This window comes from Martes martes (assembly GCF_963455335.1).
Source record: "Martes martes genome assembly, chromosome: 6".
Taxonomy (NCBI): Eukaryota; Metazoa; Chordata; class Mammalia; order Carnivora; family Mustelidae; genus Martes; species Martes martes.
In genome coordinates, this window is record NC_137893.1 from 101,725,500 (window position 1) to 101,744,998 (window position 19,499).

Sequence of the window (19,499 nt, forward strand, 5' to 3'; positions counted from 1 at the left end):
GAATAGGCAGAAAAGCATCTCAAAATATACTGCTTTACATTTAAATTTACAACAGACTCACTGACTTAAGGCTTTCATCCATCACACAATCAAGTAATTTTTATGAAACATAAGAATAGGTATATACTCACAAACCACAAACTTTTTTCAAATAAAATCGTTCTAAGAAAAATGATTTGGTGATGCTCTCAGTGGTGAAACCCAAGAACCTTTTTTTTTTTTTAAATTTAAGAACCCAAGAACCTTTTTTTGTAGGGTTAACCAACACCCCATGCAAAGCAAGAGCAGCAATGCCTTAGTAATCCCGTGGAGAATTAACCGGTAGCCACCCCCCCAGGAAGAATTATGATTATTCATAGTACTTAAGAGCTTCTACAAGGGAGAGAAAATGCAATGTGCTTGAAACCCAAACCCCTTCCCCCCACTCCACAGCCTATCCAAGGGCGTCTCCGGACCATCGCCCACCCCCACCACTCTCTCTGAGTTGAGGTCACTAAATCCCATCCAAAAAACCCTGGTCCATTCCCAAGACTGGCCCAGACACCTGTTTACCTGTGCCCAAGCAGTAGTGGCTCTGGTTAAGCAAAGATAACGGTTACCGGGCTGGTGCGTGCTAAGCCCCGCCGCCAGAGCCCGGGGAACCACATACCTTTGTACCTCTCCAGGACATCCTCGTAGGCCTGGAGGTACTCCTGCTCCTCCACGTACAGGTAAGCAGCTGGCGAGAGGTACCCCGCCATACCGAAGTTTATCTAAGCGATGACTGGCCAATTCCCCTTTCCCCCTCCTAACCCCGGAGAGTATCGTAGTCAGCAAGACGCAGCCTTGAGAACTGGAAAGGCGGAAGGAGCGGCGGGCTGGGGGAGAGCGCTGAAGCCGGAGACGCAGAGCCAGGGGCGCGAGGGGGCGGTGGGCGCCGGAGCCCGCAGAGGAAACGCCCAGGCCCCCTGGCGGGCTGCGGGTGCTGGGCCGCCGCTCCGGGGAGCCAGAGTCCCTCTCAGGTTTCAGCAGCAGCAAATCTCGGCGAGCCCGGGGGCGGCGACAAGCAGCGCCACGCCACGCGGAGGAGATTGGAGCCCAGTGGTGACGGGCGAAGGGTGGCGGGCGCCGGGACCCTCTGCGGGCAGCACGGCCGTCACCCTGTCCCTGCGCTGGGCGCCTGCTGTGGGCCCGGCTGAGGCCGCGGCGGCGGTGCCGGAGGACGGGCGCGCTGCCTCCGCCCGGGATGCTGCGCGGCGCATCTGCGGCATTTCCTGGCCGCCGCGCCGCAGACACTCGCCCGCGCCCCCGGAGAGAGGGAGGGGGGAGGGCGGAGGGCGGAAGGGAGGGGGCAAGCGCGGCGGTCAGCGCCCCGGCTGGCTCGGCTCCGACCCTGGCGCGGCTCGGCCCCTCCCTCCCCAGGCAGGGCCGGGCGCCCCGGGGCCCCCTCTCCGGCCCGCCCACCCGGGACGATCTCGCAGCCAAGCACGCCCACCCCCGGACACTGGCCGGCCGGCCCGGATCCCCAAGGGTGAGGTTTCTATTTGGGACCCACAACAGGTGCCTGGGAAACAAAGCCGCAGATCTCGGTCACCGACGAGCGCAGCAGCCCCCCCGCACCCCACCTCCCCCCACCAAATGGGTTGACCAGTCGGAGGTCTCCCCCGGGAAGGGATGACAGGAGCAGGAGTGGAAAATACTCTTCGACCCAGCTTATGGCACGGAGGGACTCAGGTCACTCACTGCCGCACGGGGCGGGGAGGGACCAGGGTGCCTTCCCAGGGCACATCCCGGGGGCGGGGCGGCGCGGCCTCTGCAGGTGGCCCTGCGCGTCAGGGCCTGACAGCCTGGAAGCCACTGCGCCTGCGCGCCCGGCAGACCAGCCCTCAGTCCCTCCCTTCCGCCCCCCAGAGCCGGCCCGAGCATCTGCCGCTGCGCTCCTGGGAGGCGGCCACAGCCGGTTCGTTCTCAGTGCCGCCAGATTACTTTGTCCCCTCCCTCCTTCTCTTTACCCATTATTCATTCCACACAGTACTGGTATCTTCTGAATTTTAACAAAATGGACACAATTCCCTTAACTTTGGAATGTCATATACTAAAGTGGTGAGTTTTAAGGATCCAAGAACCATTTGGTACTCAAACGGGTAAATAGATGTGTTTAAGAGTACTGACTGAAGTCAGCATCCTGCCTCCTTACTAACTGTGTGACATGGCCAAGTTACTTACCCTCTCTGGCCTCTCTTCATCAGTAAAATGGGGTTAATAGTGCCTACCTTATAAGTTTGTGGCTTTATACATGTTAGCTATAATTATTAATAGATAAATCAATGCGTTATTGACCATCTGACTTGACAGCTTCACCTTTTGCCCACATCTTCCCTCCCTATTTCTTCCTTTCATATGCACTGACCTTTTGTCCTTGATGAGTTTTTTTTCCCCTTTCAATGTTGTGAATCCGGACCATTTTTCATTAATTCTTAGATGGGGATGAGTACTCCTAAAAAACTGTACACTCCTGGAAAAAAACTTACTTGAGTTAGAATTGGAAATCTTTACTTCTGAGCAACTGGCCTACTTTTGTTATCCCAAAGCAAGACCGTATCTCTTTGCTGTCCTGACCACTGGTTTATAATTTGAGTTTGAGTCCATGTCCCACCAAGCTCCTAGGTGGACTGATTTTCTCACAACTTGGTATGCATTTATGTACACATTAGTTCATGAAGTAACAAGCATACATCATCTGTGACATCTTCTTGAAATGAAAGAGTTAACAATTAAATCCCTAAAAGTCATTCCATTTATAGACCACACACCTACATGAATCTCTCTCAAATTTTTTTGTCTCCTTTACAATGACTAGGGTCCTTGAGGGCACAGTCTGAGCCTCCATCAGAGACTGTAACCCAGCAGCATCCAGTTTTGTGAATATAATCAATGCACTCTTAATTGATTTTAACTCTCCTTTTAAGGAGACAGTCAAAATGAACAGCAGCAGCATTGGGGTTTTCTATAAAGATAGCCTTTGCCCCATGCATTCTTGGAATGGTAATATTGGGTCAACCTGCTAATAATAACAGTCTATTCCATAGGGAAGCAGAAGTTAAGCACAGCAGTTAAGAGGCTACCCTCTGGAGCTAAGAATGCCTGAATTCAGATCAAGATCCACCACCAGCTAGTTGTATGACCTTGGGAAAAGTCTCTCCCTCTCTCAGCACATTTCTGGACTAAAAAATGGAGAAAATAATTATACCTACTTCATAAGGTTGTTCAGAAACTAAATGAGATAACACAGTAAATGCTTGTAAGAACATCTGACCATGGAGTGCCTGGTGACTCCGTCGGTTAAGGATTTGACCCCTGGTTTCAGCTTGGGTCATGATCTCAGGGTCGTGAGATTGAGCCCCATGTTGGGCTCCATGCTTAGCACTAAGTCTGGTTGAAATCCTCTCTCTCCCTCTGCCTTTCCCCCTGCTCATGATCTCTATCTCTCTCTCTTTCTCAAATAAATAAATCTTTCTTAAAAAATAAGAGCATCTGACCATTTGCAAACTATCATTTATACAGCATTTACCATATACCAAAGAATTTGCAAAATGTTTTGCACTCACTACTTTATTTACTTGCCACAGCCATGACCCTTTAATAGAGAAAATGAAGCTGAGAAAAATTCAGTAAGTTGCCAAAGAAAATACAACTAGCTTGTGATAGAGGGAGAATTAAAAACCAAGTTTGCCTGAGTCCAAAGTCTGACTCTGCTTAGACCCTTCAATTCCAACTTTAAAGAATTTACATGGGACAAAAATCCATATTTTAAAATAGCACTGTTCCCAACAAACTGTGTACCTTTACGGGCACTTCAAGAATAAAAAACTCAGCCTACCATATCCAGTAACTAAGAATAGCAGATCTATAGTTCTTATGTAAAAGTCATTTATACAATGGATATTATAAAGCCCCATTCCTTAGACTTTGTCATCTTTTTCTCACATTGACCCTGAGACATAGGAAAGACATACAGTCTCCGACTTTAAAGTGAGAACACTACAGTAAGTGCAAAAGCACTTTTAAAATCGTCAAGTGTCAGACGTGTGACATAAGACTCTCTAAAATGTAAACCTGATTATATCACCGCATTGCCAAAAAATCTTTCAATAATTCCTCACCACTTACAGCATGAATGGTCCAATCTCCTCAGTATTACACATAGGCACCTTTCCACTTCTGTTATTCTCTACCAAATCCCATGTTCTACTACGCATTGCACTTGAAATTTCCATATAAACACATCTCCCTACCTTTGTTCTTATGGTTCCATCCCTCTGAAGTGGCCTTCCCTTTCCCCCAATCCCGTCAAGCTCTTTAATTCTCACTTCAAGTGGCACCTCCACTCAGAAGCTTTCAGGCTCCATTCTCTGTCCATGTTAATTAGACTCTCCTCTGGATTCTTTTCATATTAGGTACTTATATAGCCATAACAACTAATCTCTCACACCATGTTGTAACAGTCTAACAACATATCCAGTTATCATATTGGACTATAACTTCTTTAAAAGTAGAACTATGTGCTTTTCTTCATTTTTTTCCAGGGACTCGATCAATATTTATTAAATGTGAATGAATTTAGTTATCCCACACACCATAAGGTCTTTTTGACTCTAGGCATTTTCATGTTCAATTCTATTTTTATGACCTTAAAAACAAATAAAAATACTGGACTTTCAACTCCTTTATTACTAAGTAATGAACACAGTGGACATCCTCATACCACTTCTGAACCTCACCCCATCTCTTACTAGGGATGAATTTCAAAGATGGGTGAGTTTCAGGCAGAGTGTGAAAATGTCTAATAAAGTTAAAAGTTGAAATCTTTTCATAGTATATTTTCAAACTACCCACAGCATCAAAATCGCTCAGATGCCCTGTTCCTTTATCTTCCACTGGGTGATCAGTGGTGAACAAATAACATATTTGAATTTCATATTTTAACTACATTATTTTTAAACAGATATCCGAAGACTGGCCTCCAAGTCTTTGCTCCCAAGATACGATTATTATGATTTGTGTAGAAAACAGCCAACTTACCAATATTTATTTTAAAAACAGTAGCACATTTCCATACTAGGACTGCTTATTCTGTTTGTAGTTTTGTTTTGTTTTTGATTAATCTCTTTAAAGTATGTGACTTTGAGGTCTCAAGTTCACTAACGACCACTAACTTTATAGCTACCCCCACTCAGCGAACATTTTAGAATAAATAAAACATGGCCCCTGCCCTCAGTGAGTTTACCGTCTACCAGTATCTTCTTGTCCACTGCTTCCCAAAGAACCCCCAGTTCTTCCATTTCTCCCCCAACTACAGTGTACACAGATGATTAGTCCCCCCAACTTCTCTGGACTTCTGGCCTAGTCGTTTTCCTCAATTTAAATAATCTCATTCCCCCTCACAAATACCTGACCCGTCCTTCTCTCATAACCCCTTCCTGCACTATCAAAAAGCAAAGTATCCACTTCTGTCACCATCAACAAAAACCTCAAGCCAGAAGCACCTTCTTCCTTCCACAAAATGGATGGAACACAGGCATCCTGTTCTGATGGGCTAGAGCTCCAAATTCTCTCAGCACCCTCCTTTCACCTGTCTTTCCTTTCTGCTGAGCCAAAGATACTGTGCAGATACTGGCTCCTCCTCTCCATGCCTCACACCTGCTCATGGAGGGGCAGGGTGGGGAATGAAGCAGTATCTCCACCGGGCAAGGAGTCAGGCCTCAGTGACTAAACACTTTTTAATACTTGAGGAGGGCGGTGAGAGCTAGGTCTGCCCCAGCTCCCCCAAACCACCCCTGCTTGGTCTCACTGGCTCCCAAACAGTCTCCCTCCAGGACCCTCCCTCCTCCCACCCTTTCACTGCTCCACCCCTCCCCTCAAGGCCTGGAAGAGAACAGGCAGCATCTCACAACAGCAGTCAGAAGAAGCTCAAGGCTGTTGCCCCAGAAACCCAGACTAGAGAATGGCTGTCTGGGCGCTGTTTGTTTTTCCTGTAATCAGAAAATCCTACCAGGGGGACTGTAGGGGGAGTCTCTGCTACTGTGGTGCCTGGGCTCCGGACTAGTCCCCACCAGCCCCTCAGAAGAATATAAAGTACCAACTTTGCATTGCAGTGGGAAGCAAAAGAAACTGAGTGGGCACACACCCACCACCCCAGAGTGAATGTCCAGGAGTGGAGAAGAAAGGAGGCCAGATCCACTGGCTGCAGAAATCAGCTGGGGACAAAACCTGACCTTTGGCCTTTGCAAAAGCGCCCCCCTCCCCCCCCAAAAGACTTAGTCCATCCTACTACCCATTACCATTCTGAGAGAGAAAATTGTGGAGGGAACTGAGGACCAATCACCCCAGGAAGCAAGTCTCGTGCACAGAACACATATGAAGAAACCACACAGGCACTGTGAGGTTGGAGGATTGGTTTCCTTAGTGTTCTCAGCTTTCAGCTGGGTAAAACAAGCCATCCCTTCTGCTTCGACTTCTACACCCACCCAGTGCAAGGGAACACCGGTAACAGAACAGAAACATTGGCACCTCCCCTATATTAATTAATCAGGAATGCATGATGGCTAAACCTTCAAAAGCACCAGGGACGGAAAGCTGCTATGGACACATGACTCTGACAGAGATGCTACAATTAAAAAAAAAAAAAAAAAAAAAATGGCATCCAAGTTGCTGGAATTCCCTCTGCAATCCTGGATACCAAACACCAGGAATCCACCCCAGTTAAACCTTCTAAGCTCAGTGTCCCCGGGCAAAAAATGGAAATGAAGGGAGCTTTCTCACAGGTTCTAGCAAATACACTAGGAATCACAGAAGTTAATACTTTCAGAATGTCTCGGCAGCTAGGGCATGTAAATAGGGAAAGTTTAATGCAGATGTCTGTAAATATCCCCCTTGCAATTCGAAGGTATCAATCCATCCAACCAGAAGACAGGGCCAAACAGCTTAGTCACCAGCAGGCTGGGCAAAACGCTTTCTCGATAGAAATCAAGCATAAAGTAAACATGGTCATCCTCCTCCCCCACCTTGAGCACAGACCTCTGCCCAGTGCATCAGCTCCCAGCTCTGGCTCCCTGGGGCGCAGATGGGTGAATTTCCGCAACTCCTGTCAGGGGTCCGTCCCCTCCCCGACGCGCTTACCTGCTATCCTAAGCACTGCCCTCTCAGCAGGGTCCAGCACTGAGCCCCCATGAATCTTTCTTTTTGATCTCTCATGTTTAGGCAAATTCCAGGGTAAGGTGTCTCCCGGAGCTGGAGATGCGGAGCCAGATTTCTGGCTGAAATCATCCTCATCAGAAAAATCCGCAGAGGAAGACATAGAGCAGCGATAGGACGCGTTCCCGGAACTCTACAGAGGATGACACAGAAAAAAAAAGCATTAACAGCATAACACTCACATATGCTCATCGATTTCAACAGCCCCCTCCCTGCCCCCGAACGGAGTCTGGCATCCTGTACCATCCTCAATGCTGAAGGGATACACAAACAAGAAATGAAACCCAGGGCTCACCATCTTTTCTCCGCGGCGTCTCCGACAGCAGAAACAAAACCCCGGCAGTCCCAATACATGGAAGATTTGCACAGAAGTGTGTGGCCTGCGGTCCGGCCACCAGCTCACAAATGACTGGCCCAACAATGAAGCCAGAATCAACAGCCTTCCTGTTACAAACCTATAGTATTTGGCTCCCCCACCAGGACAGGAGAAACATTTTCCATTAGGCTGCTGGTTAATTCATTAAGGCAACTAACTCGAAGTTTCAAAAACAAAGCACAAATGCAGGATGTTGAGTCCCAATTCCTTTCCGTTTCGGGTCGCCTCACCACTGGAGTCTCCTTTCTGACGAGCTTTAAGCCTCTTGTCCTCTTTATTTAATTTGCTTCATGAGACTGAAGCAGGTTCCCAGAAAAGAGCAAGGAGGGAGGAAGGGCAGATTCTGAGAAGAGCTTTTCTTAAGGCTGGGAGAACACAAAAGACTGTTTTCAGAAGCCTAGGACAGCGCCAATAAACAAACATCTGAACTCAGTTGAGAGTTCTTCAGATAATTTAAACTTCTAACAAAGTAACAGCTGCCAATAATGTAAATGAGGATGATGGCAGCGCAGTGACAGGAAACAGAGCCCTTCTCAGCTCCTGGTCATCACACAGGGAAGGGAGAAACAGGATGTTTCCACCAAAGCACTTTGCCTGAAGGTTAGTCCTCCCTTCATCGAGTAGGAACAAATCTGCGGGATCATATCTTGCTAAAAGGGTTCTATCTTCCATTCGGGGAAAGGGCACGAGGGATCAGTCCTGCCTTCTTGATGGAGTTGGGTTTGTGATCCTGTAGAGAGCCACCAGCTTACTGTGGAAATCAGGATGTGATCTGCTCTGGGAACAGAGTTATAAAGTATCAAAGGGAAGTCTTCACTTTCCCATTTAGAATTCCACTTGGCTAAGTGAGGCATATCGTAAAGATGGCAAAACTGGTACAACTCGAATTCCTGAAATGTATCTTGCAGTCACCGATTCCTCAGAAGCAAGTTGCAGACAGGAATCAGTGAGGCATACTCCAATTTGAGCAAAAACACTGGGCTGCTCACAAAAGCGGTGGCTACTGCAGCAAAACAGGCTGTGTGAGCAACATCCCAAAGCACTCACCCACAGCCTGTGGAACAAACTATAAGTGAATCAGGACTATTAATCTTGCCTCGCTCTACTCAGGCATGTTGTTAAACACGGTCAACACCACCATTTTAACAGTACACGTAATATCTCCCACAAAGTAAAGTGTCTAAGGGTTATCTTTAGTCTATTCTTCCCCGAAAAAGTGGTCTTCCATTTTATTTTACCTGCCATTTCATCACCTTGGCTAATTTATTTATTCAGATTTTGTGTGTTCTCCTCATGGCAATAATGTATGAGGCAAACATGAGGTAAATAAATAAAATTGATTTTTCTGTATTGTAGCTAGAGTCCACAGAGAGTTGTGAGTGGTATTAAGTCAGTCACAGTATGCTATTATCGACCTAATTTATTTTCCACGCTTTTCAGAAAATTCATCTTGAGCTCTCTGAGGTGGTGTTGTCAGCTGGATCCATGAAAAAGGGGGACATTCTTGAAGACTTTCAAAAGAGTATTGGGTTTCTTTGGTTGCCTTGTCTTCCTTAAAATGGCTTCCAACCTGTCCTTACTTAAGGTCATCCTTTATCTGCGAGATTATATTTCTTGTTGCCTGCACAATTTCAGTGACTATAGTAATTTGATTGTTTATCTTTACAGACAGACTTAGGGAATAACTGTTAAAGAACTGCTCTGTTCCCAAAACCACTGGTTATTGATTTTTATAGATAGAGTAATTTTTTTAATGGCCAGAGTCTCAGCTGATTGAACAGCAAGATGTGATTTATGCCATGACATAAACACCATTAATCACACGCAGCCAGATGGGAACAGTTACTACCCCAGGACCCAAGGGTGTTGACTAGGGCAGCCTCTAATCTGGTAGTGTCAGTGGTAAACAGATAAGAGAGAAAAGGAAAAAAAGACAATCAGCAACACCTCTTTCAGCAATATATCATATGAAAATATAGACACAGACACAGAGACCCAGGGAAATCATACATATTTATATTTTGGTAAAGTCTCCCAGGTTACACGATTCAAGCATTTTAAGAAAGTATTCGGGGTTTTTTTTTTTAATAATAATTTTCATAAACACTTTAAAAAATGTAAGTAAACTATACAAAATTAGGCCCATTTGAATCTTGAAAATTGAGAACGGATTTAAAAGAAGCTGCTCTGAAGGTGACTGATCCTATAAGACTGTTACATGCTTTACTGATTTGAGATGACTTGCCAATTCATGTCACTATCTTGGGGGCTAGAGGGAGACATGTGAGAGTACGGTTCTCATTTTTTTGGAAAAAACAAACATGTTCTCTGGCCCAAAATCCAGAGCCTCGTCTTTGATGTGGGGCTAGCAAGGATAAGACAAAGAAGGTTCTTGCAACCAGCAAAAGCTCCAAGATCTCCCTTGTTCAAACCCTGCCTAAGGTTTGATTCCTATTAAAATATAAACATCTATGTCCGTGAATAGGAGATGGGATAATTACAGTATATCCATATAATGAGCTACAATGCAACAATTAAAGAAAAGTGTTATCGATCTACACTTAGAAAAGTATAAAGAATTCATATAGAATGATTCCTTTAAAAAATGTGTGTGTGTGTGTGTGTGTGTGTGTGTGTGTGTGTGTGTGTGTAGATGGATAAACAGATACATGATTGATAAATAGGTAGACAGATGATAGGTAGGTAGATAACCATTTACCAGTATGTAAACAATGGTTATCTCTGGGTGTTGACTAATACTATAAATAGATGTAATTTTGTTTCTTGTAATATTTTAATCCAGAACAAACACACAAAAAGATTATTAAAAAGAAAGATACTATACCAACAGTCAGACAGAATAGCAAAGGCCCTAGTAAGAAGTAACTATTTAACCAGTGCCTTTAACCACTTGGGGCTCACAGGCACCCCTGAAAAGTTGAAGCAATCTATGGAAACATCTCTCCAGAACAAAGCACATGGGCAAATATACACAAATGTTGCATATGATTTTCTTGGGTTCACTGACCCACTGACTTCAGGTTAAGGACCCCAATTTACACCATCATCTATCATCACCATTTGGCATTTGCGTTGAGAACAAGAAAAATAAGAAAGCACTGTGAGTATGCAGGAAGAGAAGTAAAGGTAATTAGGAGAGTAAAGACAAAGTCGACCCAGGTCATAATATTTTTTTTAAAAGATTTTATTTATTTGACAGACAGAGATGACAAGTGGGCAGAGAGGCAGGCAGAGAGAGAGGAGGAAGCAGGCTCCCTGCTGAGCAGAGAGCCTGATATGGGGCTCAATCCCAGCACCCTGGGATCATGACCTGAGCCTAAGGCAGAGGCTTTAACCTACTGAGCCATCCAGGCATCCAAGGTCATAATATTTTTAACATTGGGCCTTTTCTTTTTTTTTTTTAATGAAGAACTCTGAACCACCTCTGGATCGATGCTGGGTCTCTACAGGCCAAAACAACAGGTTGTGAGGAACCTGTACACCCTGTATTTGTCTTTTTACAACCTAATTTTTAAGGCAGTTTTAACAATTGAATTAGATCACCCAAATTTTAAGTGACTTTCCTAATAGCCAGTGCATTCACATAGTATAAAAACAACCCAAATCTCTTAAAGCCAAGATAATTACAGAATGCAACATTTTTAGAAGGGGAACTAAACAATAACTTCTCTAATTGAAACCCCGGTGGGGGATCTGAGATAAGTACAATGGAACCGCCTAAATTGGAAGCCGCCCAGCCTTAGTACCCTGATCTGCAGGAAAGTGCCAGGAAATTGTCTCTGCACTAGACATTCTCTAACTGCATTGGAGAAACAAGTGCAGAGATAAGGGTTTATAAAAGAGCCAGACTTTTAGGATCCCAGAGACTGGAAAGGTAACTTCCGCAAACCTTCATATCTATATTTTATGCACACTTCTATAAATATATTTCCAAAAGGTTAAAAACTAAAAAGCACGAAAAGAAACAATTAGGCAGGGGTGCCTGGGTGGCTCAGTCAGTTAAGCATCTGACTCTTGGTTGAGGCTCGGGTCACGGTCTCAGGGTCATGAGATGGAGCCCAGTGCTGAGACGGCTCCACTCAGCGCAGAGCCTGCTTGAGATTCTTTCCCCCTCCCTCTCTGTTCCTCCCCCACTCACACTCTCTTTCTCTCTTAAATAAATAAATAAATAAAATATTTAAAATTTAAAAAAGAAAAGAACAATTAGACAATCTAGATTGTGGGGCATTTGATAAAATAACTATCCTGTCTTCATAAACGTCAATGTCAAGAAATATACATACCCAAAAAACAGAGAATGTTCTAAATTTAAAAGACAAACGAAACATAACAGCAAACTCATGAACCTTGATGAGATTCTACACTTTTTTTTTTTTTAAGCCAAAAAGACATGTTAGAAACAACTGGGAACAGCTGAACATAGATCATGGACTTCTTATTAGATATTATTAGGAAATTATTCTTAATTGTCTAAGGTATGATAATGATATTGTAGTTGTATAAGAAAGAGTCCTTATCTTGGGACACTTTATTCTTACCTTCCAGGCTGGAGAAACTCATGACATCTGTACTTATTTTCAATTGTTTTAATAAAACAGAAGGACTGGTAAATATAGCAATAGGTTAATAATAAGTATCCACTATACTACTCTTTCAACTTTTCTATACATTTGAATATTGTCCAAATGAAGAATTGGGGGAAACACATAAGCAAGACCTTTCTCAGTTTCTCTAAGTGTTGCTTAGTCTAGGCCTGTTCTCACAAAATCAAAATCCTGTGTTCTAAGTACACAGTGACAGTGTCCATCTGAGTGATTTCTCGTAACATTTCTTGGTATACACGTAGAGAATTAGATAAGCACCAAAGCAGTGGCCTAGGTCAACAAGACCCCTGAGAAAAGTGATGTGCTTGGCTCAATCCCAAGCAGAGTTTTAGATGGAAGGATATAAAATAGGCTCCATTGTTATTCATTTAAATATAGCCCAGTAAACCTAGTTGGTTCAATATCACTTTTTTTATATTTTACATAAACAAAAAGAAAGATGTCAAAATTTTAAAAACATAGATTCCAATTTTGTTTATCCTATTGATTAGGCAAGTACAAATACTAGCTTCTTGCATGTTATGTAAAAATACAAAGTACGGCGCAAAAAAAAAAATTTATATCCTAGTTTTTTACTGGGAAGTAAGTCAAAAAAGCAAGGGCCTATTATCTAATATTGAATCCTAAAGAAGACAATCTTTACCACAAATAAACAGATGCTTTAGAAAACAATTAATGAAAATGTAAGAAAGTGCATTTAACCCCTTGAAGACAAAATGAGTTACGGTAAACTGTGGGGACTATGTGCTTGTTTTTAAATTTTTTTCAAAACTAGCTGAACAATTCAATACTCTCTCATCATATAAATAACTTTTAATTAGCCTCCCATTGGAAACCACTTCTATTTTTTTTTAAAGATTTTATTTATTTATTTGACAGACAGCAAGAGAGAGAGAGAACGAGCGCACAAGTGGAGGAAACAGTAGAGGGAGCAGGAGAAGCAGACTCCCTGCTGAGCAGGGACACTGACACAAGACTTGATCCCAAGACCCTGGGATTATGACCTGAGCAGAAGGCAGACGCTTAACCAAATAAGCCACCCAGGAGCCCCTGGAAACCACCTTTAAACAGTAAGAGGGAAGGGCCTTCTTGTTTGGCAAGACATCAGCTGTCCCTCACTCTCTCTTTTTAGGGGAAAGAGGAAGAAGAGCATAGGAGAAGTTAGGGGGAAAGAGAGCTCAGAAGGAAAGGAAGCTGGAAGGTTCTTGGATCTCACTCAGGCAGGAGGCTTTGGGCAAAGAATTAAGGAAGTCAAAAGTTTCTTTCTAGGTGGAGAGCCCCAGTTCATAAGCCTATGAAGGAAGACCACTGGAATTCTGGACACAGACTCTTCCTAGAGTAGAAAGATTATGTATTAGTTAATAGTGTTCCTTGGTCTTATGTTTCTGGGGAAACAAAGATCAAACAACATAATTTTCCTGTAGCTGTATAAGGAGCTCTCCAAGATAAGCATCAAACACTCATATCTGGGAGGAGCATGGCTTCAGATTCTAGGCAGTCTTGTTTTAGCCTTAAAACATTCTGCAAGACTTCCTTCCTTTCAGTCTAACCAGCATGTTTTAACTATACACATCATTTACTGAATGACCAACATCAGGGACCGTACTGAGCATTTTCATTCACTATCTTATTTAATACTCACTGCAACCCAAGAACAAGGTTTGGAGAGGTTAAGTAACTTGTCCATAGTCATTCTATCAGAAGAGCCAGGATTTCCATCTGGTCCTTTGACCTCAAAGCCTGTGCTCTCAACCACATGCTATTAAATGCCCTAAAATGTGATTCATAGGCACTAGAGGAACGTCTTAACATATTGCCCTCAGAGATTTTACCATGTATTTGGAGAGCCCACAAGGAGTAGACTTGTTCTGTGCTCAGTACTAGGCTCAAAGGATGGAAATGATGAGAGACAGCGATCAGTTCACAATGAAGAAAAACCATACGAAAATATACAACCACTTAAAAGTGGAAAGGACTGCTCCATATGGTAGTAAGCATCTTCCCACTGCAAAGGACCAAGCCTTCACTGAGTAGAACATTGATTTTATTATTCTCTCCCAACTCTAATATTCTTTGGTCCTATGTGTTCTGAAACCTCTGCAAATCTTCTCCCCAAAAAGATCACAAATAAAAGAAAAATTATATTAGGTATCAAAATACCATTTTTTAATTATAAAAATCTTACGAATAGATTTTTTTTGCAAGTCCAGCTTCATTTAATCATATTAAAATTATAAAAACAGAGACAAGAACTAGTCTACATTTGAGGATCTGCAGATAGTCTCTCAAAACTGAGGAAGAACATTTCAAATAATTTGCCTTAAAGGAGGGCAAACACGACACTGAAAATAGTCCACAAAACAGGAACACATCAGGAAGACAAACTTGAATACCAAAAACATCTCTCTACCTAGAGAATACCTCATCTTATATTTTAAATGGATATTAATTTATATCAACAATTAAAAATATGTCTTCCGCACACATAGTCTTCTGTCTTAGAGGAACTTAAAGTCCAACTGGAAGAGTAGAGGAGATAAAACAGCCAAGTTATATTCAAATATTATCATCTTAATGGGTTAGGCTGAAAAATATCTCTTCCAGTATGATAATGCAAATATATACATAAAGATGTGATTAAGGGGTGACTGGGTGGCTTAGGAGGTTAAGTGCCTGCCTTCAGCTCAGGTCATGGTCCCGAGGCCTGTGACTGAGTCTCACATCAGGCTACCTGCTCAGCGGGGAGCCTATTTCTCCCTCTCCCTCTGTGCCCCCTCCCCGCTCATGTTCTGTCTCTTGCTCACTCTCTCAAATAAATAAATAAAATATTTTTTAAAAAATAAATAATAGAGATGTGATTAATAATATAAAGCCAATTAGTAGAGATATGCTGCCTCCGAAAACAGACTAGAGCATCTATAGTCCCTTTAGAAGCCAGGATGGAGATTCGAGTGTTCCCCACCTCCCTCATTCCTCCAACAGTATCATGTCCAAAACTGCCAACTGCTGATAGAGTCATCCCACAGATGTGTTGTGATGAGCCTACTCCTTTTTAAAAACTGACTAATGATAAATATTTTAAAAATTGGAAATTTTGGGCACCTGGGTGGCTCAGTGGGTTAAAGCCACTGCCTTCGGCTCAGGTCATGATCCCAGGGTCCTGGGATCGAGCCCCGCATCGGGCTCTCTGCTCAGCAGGGAGCCTGCTTCCCCCTCCACCCGCCTCTGCCTGCCTGTCTGCCTATTAAAAAAAAAAAAAAAAATTGGAAATTTTACATGAAAATGTGGATGTGAAGCATTGAGACTAGCAGTATTTTTCCCTTTTTGGAAAGGACATGTGCTTTCCATTCTGACACAGTCCTTACCTGGCTCACTTCATTTATCTCTCTATAATACCTGGCCTATGATTTTGTGGCCCTAGCATAAATTAAGCCATAAAGGAAGGGACAGGCAACACTGCTGCATTCAGAAAGTAAAGGAGGTGAGAAAAGTAAGGGATAATGGTAAATCAATAGGCTGACAGTTTAAAAAAGGAAACTGGAGAGGAGGAGACAAAACAAAAGGAGAGCGTTATCAAAATAGCTCAGTTAAATTAGTGTTAAATAGGAATAGGTGATTCCATGTTCCTGCTGGCATCCAAGTGCTGATCTCATTCTGCTCCATCCCCAAGAACCCTAGTTAACATTTCCAATACCCAGGAAATGGAACGAAACTGTATGAACTTCCGTAAATGCTGGCTCATTATCTCCATCAATCTGGTGGGCCCACCCACCCATCACTACTGCAGCTGACCCCCACTGTTGTCTGCTCCAGCCCCTACCCATGGTGAAATCTGCTACCAAATGTTTCTCCTACCTTTGAGTAAGTCATGGAGGGTGTTTTGATACCAAATACTTTCAACAGCCAGGTTATACCTCTGGTTTCTGTTTGAAAAAAAGATGTGGGCTATGATAACACATATAGGGCCCTAAGATAGAAACACAGGACATTTGCAAAGACCAAATCTCAACTACTATCCATACTGTCCTGTTATAAAGTTAAAGATATGTGCATACTGTGCCAAAGATTGAATGTTGGGAGAAAGCTATATGACCTTGGGGTAACTGCCTGGCCTCTCTGGGCTTTGGTTTTCTCATCTGAGAAATGGGAAACATAACAGTGCATAAGACATAAGGCTATTGTAGAAGAATAAACAATACATGAAAAGTGCTTTAGCAATGCCCAACATGGAGAAAGCATTAAGTAAATTCAAGCATTAAGTGATGTTACCTATTCACCTTATGATGATCCAAGAGTAGGTGACTTATTCCAGCTGAGCCAATATGACTGTCAGTCCAGGGAATTTGAAGCAACAAACAGAGACACAGTGACTAGAAGTTATTGGAATGAGGTCACATTAAAAACAGCTCTCAGCAGACAAGGTCCATGTAGTTTGGTATCTATTCTTCCTATCTTTCCCAAGAGTATTAGTTGAACATTTCAGTTCTTTGGGATATCCTTGTATCTTTCCAATACAGGCCTCTTCTGTTTCTTTTAAATTCATTATCTCCATTGTTGAAGACAACAGCCAAAACTTAGGACAAACACATTAGTATTAAAAAAAAAAAAGGCAATTATAGGTATTCAATTCTTCCCTGTAGAAACATAGGCAGGGTTATGTCTTTATACCTTCATTTTCATTACCTATCTTCATTAATATGACTTCAGAAAATTGCTTTTGATAATAGCTTTTACATAGTTATTCTCTCACTTCAAACAGTTACTACTTAAATTAAGTGGAAAAATCACTTTTTCATTTTAAAAAAAGTGTCTTATTATTGCACTGAAGCCAAGTACATGAAATTTTAAGTGCTTGGCACTTCCACGGTCCCTTTCTGAGGAAAACAGTGCTTGTTCCCAGGTGTGTTATGTGAAAACAAGCCTGCCACCATCCGCCACAACTGACTGGAATCATGAGTCACTGCCTGAACATAAAGAAGCTCGCCGCCCCTGGGTTGATTTGGTGGAAAACTCTGCCCAGCTGAGATGCTTCATACTGGATGGTGGTAGCCCAATCCAATCATAGCCTCTCCACTGGGGAATAAATGCAAAGTACACTCCAAAGGCCCTTAACTAATATTTGGGTCTTCCTGAAGATGTGCTATACATCCCACTCTTGGAACACTTGAGATCCATCTGGAACAACTGTGTGGCTCAGCGCACCTACACATACACTAAAGGCTCCCTCAGATTTCATTTTCTCTTTGTGATGGACCTCTCTTTCAGAAGGTAATCTGGCTCTGCCCCTTCCTTGTTTTATCCCTAGGGGAAGCTATGTGTCAGGGCAGGAAGCAGAAACAGACTGCAAGTACACTTGGCTTTTGTTTTCCACAAACCTAATCTGTTGAGACTAGGGTTGTAGAAAGGAGTAGAGGGTTCTGGGGAAAGGGACTTTGCCCAGCCTTAAAAGAGGGCCTCTTGGGCTACAGGGAGCATCTGTGGATCCTGGAGCAGGGAACTTCTTAAATCCCAGAAAATGACTCATAAAGAGATGGCTCTCTGATATGTCTAGGGGGACCAACCCTGAGGTTCACCTTTCAAGATCTCTGTGTCCTGAGAGTAACCCACAAACAGCCTAAAGGGCCCAATGGGGCCATCATAGGGGGTGTGTCAGCACAACCTGGGGGCACAAAAATTGCCCCCATTCAATGACACTTTGGCATCTTTTTTTTTAATATATATTTTTTAATTTTATTTATTTATTTGACAGACAGAGATCACAAGTAGGCAGAGAGGCAGGCAGACAGAGAGGAGGAAGCAGGCTCCCTGCTGAGCAGAGAGCCCGATGCAGGACTCGATCCCAGGACCCTGAGACCATGACCTGAGCCGAAGGCAGAGGCTTAACCCACTGAGCCACCCAGGTGCCCTGACACTTTGGCATCTTATAAGAACCCAGAACATTAACACAACTCCAAGATGGAGGAAGCAAGGAACATCCAACCCAGCATAATGGGAGCCTGGGAGTCAGAACCTAAGTTGACAGGAAAAAAGAGAGAGAAAGTGATATATGTTATACTAGAGTTTATAGCCTAAGATATAAACTCACTGTGTGGGCAGTGACTGTGTCATATTTACTTTAAAATCCCAATTCCTGGGAGTGGGCCCCTCGTGACTATTGAATGAATCTACTGGCTCAAAGCTTGGCTTCAGCAGGTGGGTCCCACGGGAGTAGAGGTTCAAAGAGGAAGTTCTGCCAACTAGGGCTACAGATGTACTGAGTGTCTGTCTGTCTGTCTGTCTCACAAATACACAGAGCCCACCAACAAGATCACCACAGCAGCTATCTCCTCTTACATCTCCTCCTTCCTCCAGCATCATTTTTCTTTTTAAGACTGTCTTGAATTACTCTAGAACCAAAGTAGAAGGAAATATACTTGCTTGCTTACTTGTTTACTGCCACCTTCTTTCAAAGTGGGTATTAAAGGGGTACCTGGGTGGTTCAGCCAGTTAAGTATCTGCCTTCAGCTCAGGTCATGATCTCAGGGCCCTGGAATTGAGTCCAACGTCAGGCTCCCTGCTTGGCAGGAATCTGTTTCTCTCTCTCCCTCCACCCCTCCCCCTGCTTGAGCTCTCTCTCTCTCAAACAAATAAATAATATCTTTTGTTTAAGGTGGGTATTAAGGTAACTAACAAAATAGTGGGGAAAGGGGCGCCTGGGTGGCTCAGTGGGTTAAGGCCTCTGCCTTCAGCTCGGGTCACGGTCCTGGGGTCCTGGGATGGAGCCCCGTGTCGGGCTCTCTGCTCAGTGGGGAGCCTGCTTCCTCCTCTCTCTCTGCCTAATTCTCTGCCTACTTGTGATCTCTGTCTGTCAAATAAATAAAATCTTAAAAAAAAAAATAGTGGGGAAAGAGGAAAAGGAATTTGACGTCTACAAGTTATCTAACCAATACTCCAGAATGAGACATAGGCAAAGCATGAGATGCTTTGGGAAGCTTACAGTGAGAGGGAGCAGATGAGGCTGGGGACGCAGGTGATAAATGGAGATCATAAAGGGCTTTGCATGAGTGCTAGAGCCTGGACTTGACCTTGCAGGAGCCAGAGTGTTGTTGAAGGTTTATAAGTAGTTTGTCCTTCTAGATGGATGACTCTGACAGTCACAGAGAGTGGACTGTCTAGGGGTCAACCTCAGACAAGACTAGTTGGCAATTATTGTTACAGTCCAGCAAATGATGACAGCCTGAGCTAAAGCACTAACATTAGCGATGGAAGGAGAATGAATGTGAGAA

The 19,499-nt window shown here is 43.5% G+C and overlaps 1 protein-coding gene across 2 annotated transcripts in view; it reads right to left on the minus strand.

Moving 5' to 3' along the window:
* The window catches only part of DST (dystonin), a gene marked incomplete at its 5' end in the record, with an annotated part of 401,175 nt that overhangs the window by 363,387 nt on the left and 18,289 nt on the right, over positions 1–19,499 (minus strand). The window contains one exon of one of the 2 annotated variants that reach the window (XM_080806480.1): positions 7,159–7,366. In XM_080806480.1, coding sequence (XP_080662606.1) covers positions 7,159–7,366 — 208 coding nt within the window. Of the gene's footprint in view, positions 1–649; positions 1,278–7,158; positions 7,367–19,499 lie in introns of those variants that run through there. The other variant, XM_080806481.1, reaches the window with a different exon arrangement.